This window comes from Cyprinodon variegatus, unplaced genomic scaffold (genome assembly GCF_000732505.1).
Source record: "Cyprinodon variegatus isolate N-32 unplaced genomic scaffold, C_variegatus-1.0 Scaffold76, whole genome shotgun sequence".
NCBI lineage: Eukaryota > Metazoa > Chordata > Actinopteri > Cyprinodontiformes > Cyprinodontidae > Cyprinodon > Cyprinodon variegatus.
In genome coordinates, this window is record NW_015150529.1 from 487,604 (window position 1) to 489,490 (window position 1,887).

Sequence of the window (1,887 nt, forward strand, 5' to 3'; positions counted from 1 at the left end):
TATATATATATATGTGTGTGTGTATATGTGTGTATATATATATATATGTGTGTGTGTATATGTGTGTGTGTATATGTGTGTATATATATATATATGTGTGTGTGTATATGTGTGTATATATATGTATGTATATATATGTGTATATATGTGGTTAATCCAAGGATTATTTTTTCCTGATTCAATCATGTAAAAAAAAAAAGACAATCAAAGGTAATTTATTCCATAGTTGGGACTAAGTCATTTTGTTTTGAAAATGTCTGAAAATTCAAATTTCAGCTCCTTTCCCGTCTTTTTTTTTTAAACAGGTGAATTAGATGCTAAATGTAAATAAGCATTTATTTATCAACATTTAATAAAACTGAGTGGCAGGAAGTTCTTTTCATCTTTGATTCTCTTCTTTTGTGTGTCGGAAACTTCAAATTAATATTTATTTGAGCACTTTGCAGTTTATGTAACCATGAGAAGTACTAAAAAAATTGATTAGCTGTGCTGCAGCTCATGCATGAACACATACGGAGTGTGAAAAGACACAGACAAGGCCTAGTTTTTTCTATGGAATAAATAAAATTCTTTAAATTAGTGGTTTAGATTTTGGATGAAATATCAAGTCTTTTAAAGTAAACGGGTCTAAGATCAAAGGTGTTAAAGTCACAAGTCTATGAGCATTTTTTAAAGTTTTAAATTTAATCTACTTTACCAATTGATTTCACAGCTTTGAAGGGAAAGTTTAAGTTGTAATTGAATGATTTCTACTTTTTCTGCATCAAATCCAACTTAGATCAGGGGTATCCATGTCGTGCAGCAGTTTTACAAAAAACAAAGTGCTGTGATTAGGCGGCACTCCTGGTAAAAACAGAGCAGGTTTGATCCTCTGCTTCCAACACCAGAACAGCTACTAAATGAAAAGGACCAGGGCGCCGTTCGGTCCATACGCTGCTGGACAGTTTGAGTTTGTTGTCTCCTAAAGTTCTGCTCTTTGAATCTGAAACCTCGACAACAAACAAAGATTTGAAGGCTGCCGTTTCCAGTTTGTTTTATAACATTTTTATTGTTGCTCATTACTGCAGATTTAAAACTAGGTGATAGAAAAAATGAAAAACATCAATAAAATTTGTTAACTTTAGTCTCTCAGTTGAATGCATGATGCGAACCAAAAGACTTAGAAGCAAGCAAGTATCATTAAAAGCTGCATGTAGATTCTCGGTGTGTCTAAGAGGATAATGGTTATAAATTCCTAAACACCGATACCTGCCTGACCGTCTCCAGGAGGAAACCTGGAAGTGGAAGTTCCCTCGGAGTCGCAGTGCGGCCGGGAGAAGAGCAAGAACGCTTCTTCCCTCATCGTGTTCTACTGCAACCCTTCAGCGGGCGTCGGCATCCCGGAGTTCAGGAGGGAGACGGATAACTGCCAGTACACGTTTGCGTGGTACACGGACGCTGTGTGTGGGCTGACGTGAGTACACAGCTTCTACCCTATTAGATTTAGCGGTTTTATTCAGGGAGTTAAAATGAGGTTGACTTTCTGCAGAACCGTCAATCGGCAGACGTCCGATGGCGACCTGGTTTCCCCAAATATATCCCGCCGAAGCCAGGCATTGGGGTTGATGCTGGGCCTCCTGTTGGTGGTTTTCATCGTCTGTCTGTTGGGGTTTTTGCTGCATAAGAGAGAACGACGGTAAGGCTCAGAAACCATCAGGAGTTTTTTTTTTTTTTTTATTGCCCTTTATTCTAGGGCTGGGCGATAATTCAATAACGATATATATCGATCGATAGACGTGTGGCGCAATAGAAAAAAAGAGAGTCGGGGTGGTCCATGTATTTATTTGTTATATTTATTTTGGTCACTTTTCTGGTCGCTTTAGTTTATTCTTTGTCAGTATTTAATAA

The 1,887-nt window shown here is 37.6% G+C and overlaps 1 protein-coding gene across 1 annotated transcript in view; it reads left to right on the forward strand.

The window, feature by feature from the left end:
* igf2r (insulin like growth factor 2 receptor) overlaps positions 1–1,887 on the forward strand; it is a 63,594-nt gene that overhangs the window by 59,804 nt on the left and 1,903 nt on the right. Inside the window, exons 46-47 of the mRNA XM_015372814.1 lie at positions 1,267–1,453; positions 1,529–1,675. Coding sequence (XP_015228300.1) covers positions 1,267–1,453; positions 1,529–1,675 — 334 coding nt within the window. The remainder of the gene's footprint in view (positions 1–1,266; positions 1,454–1,528; positions 1,676–1,887) is intronic.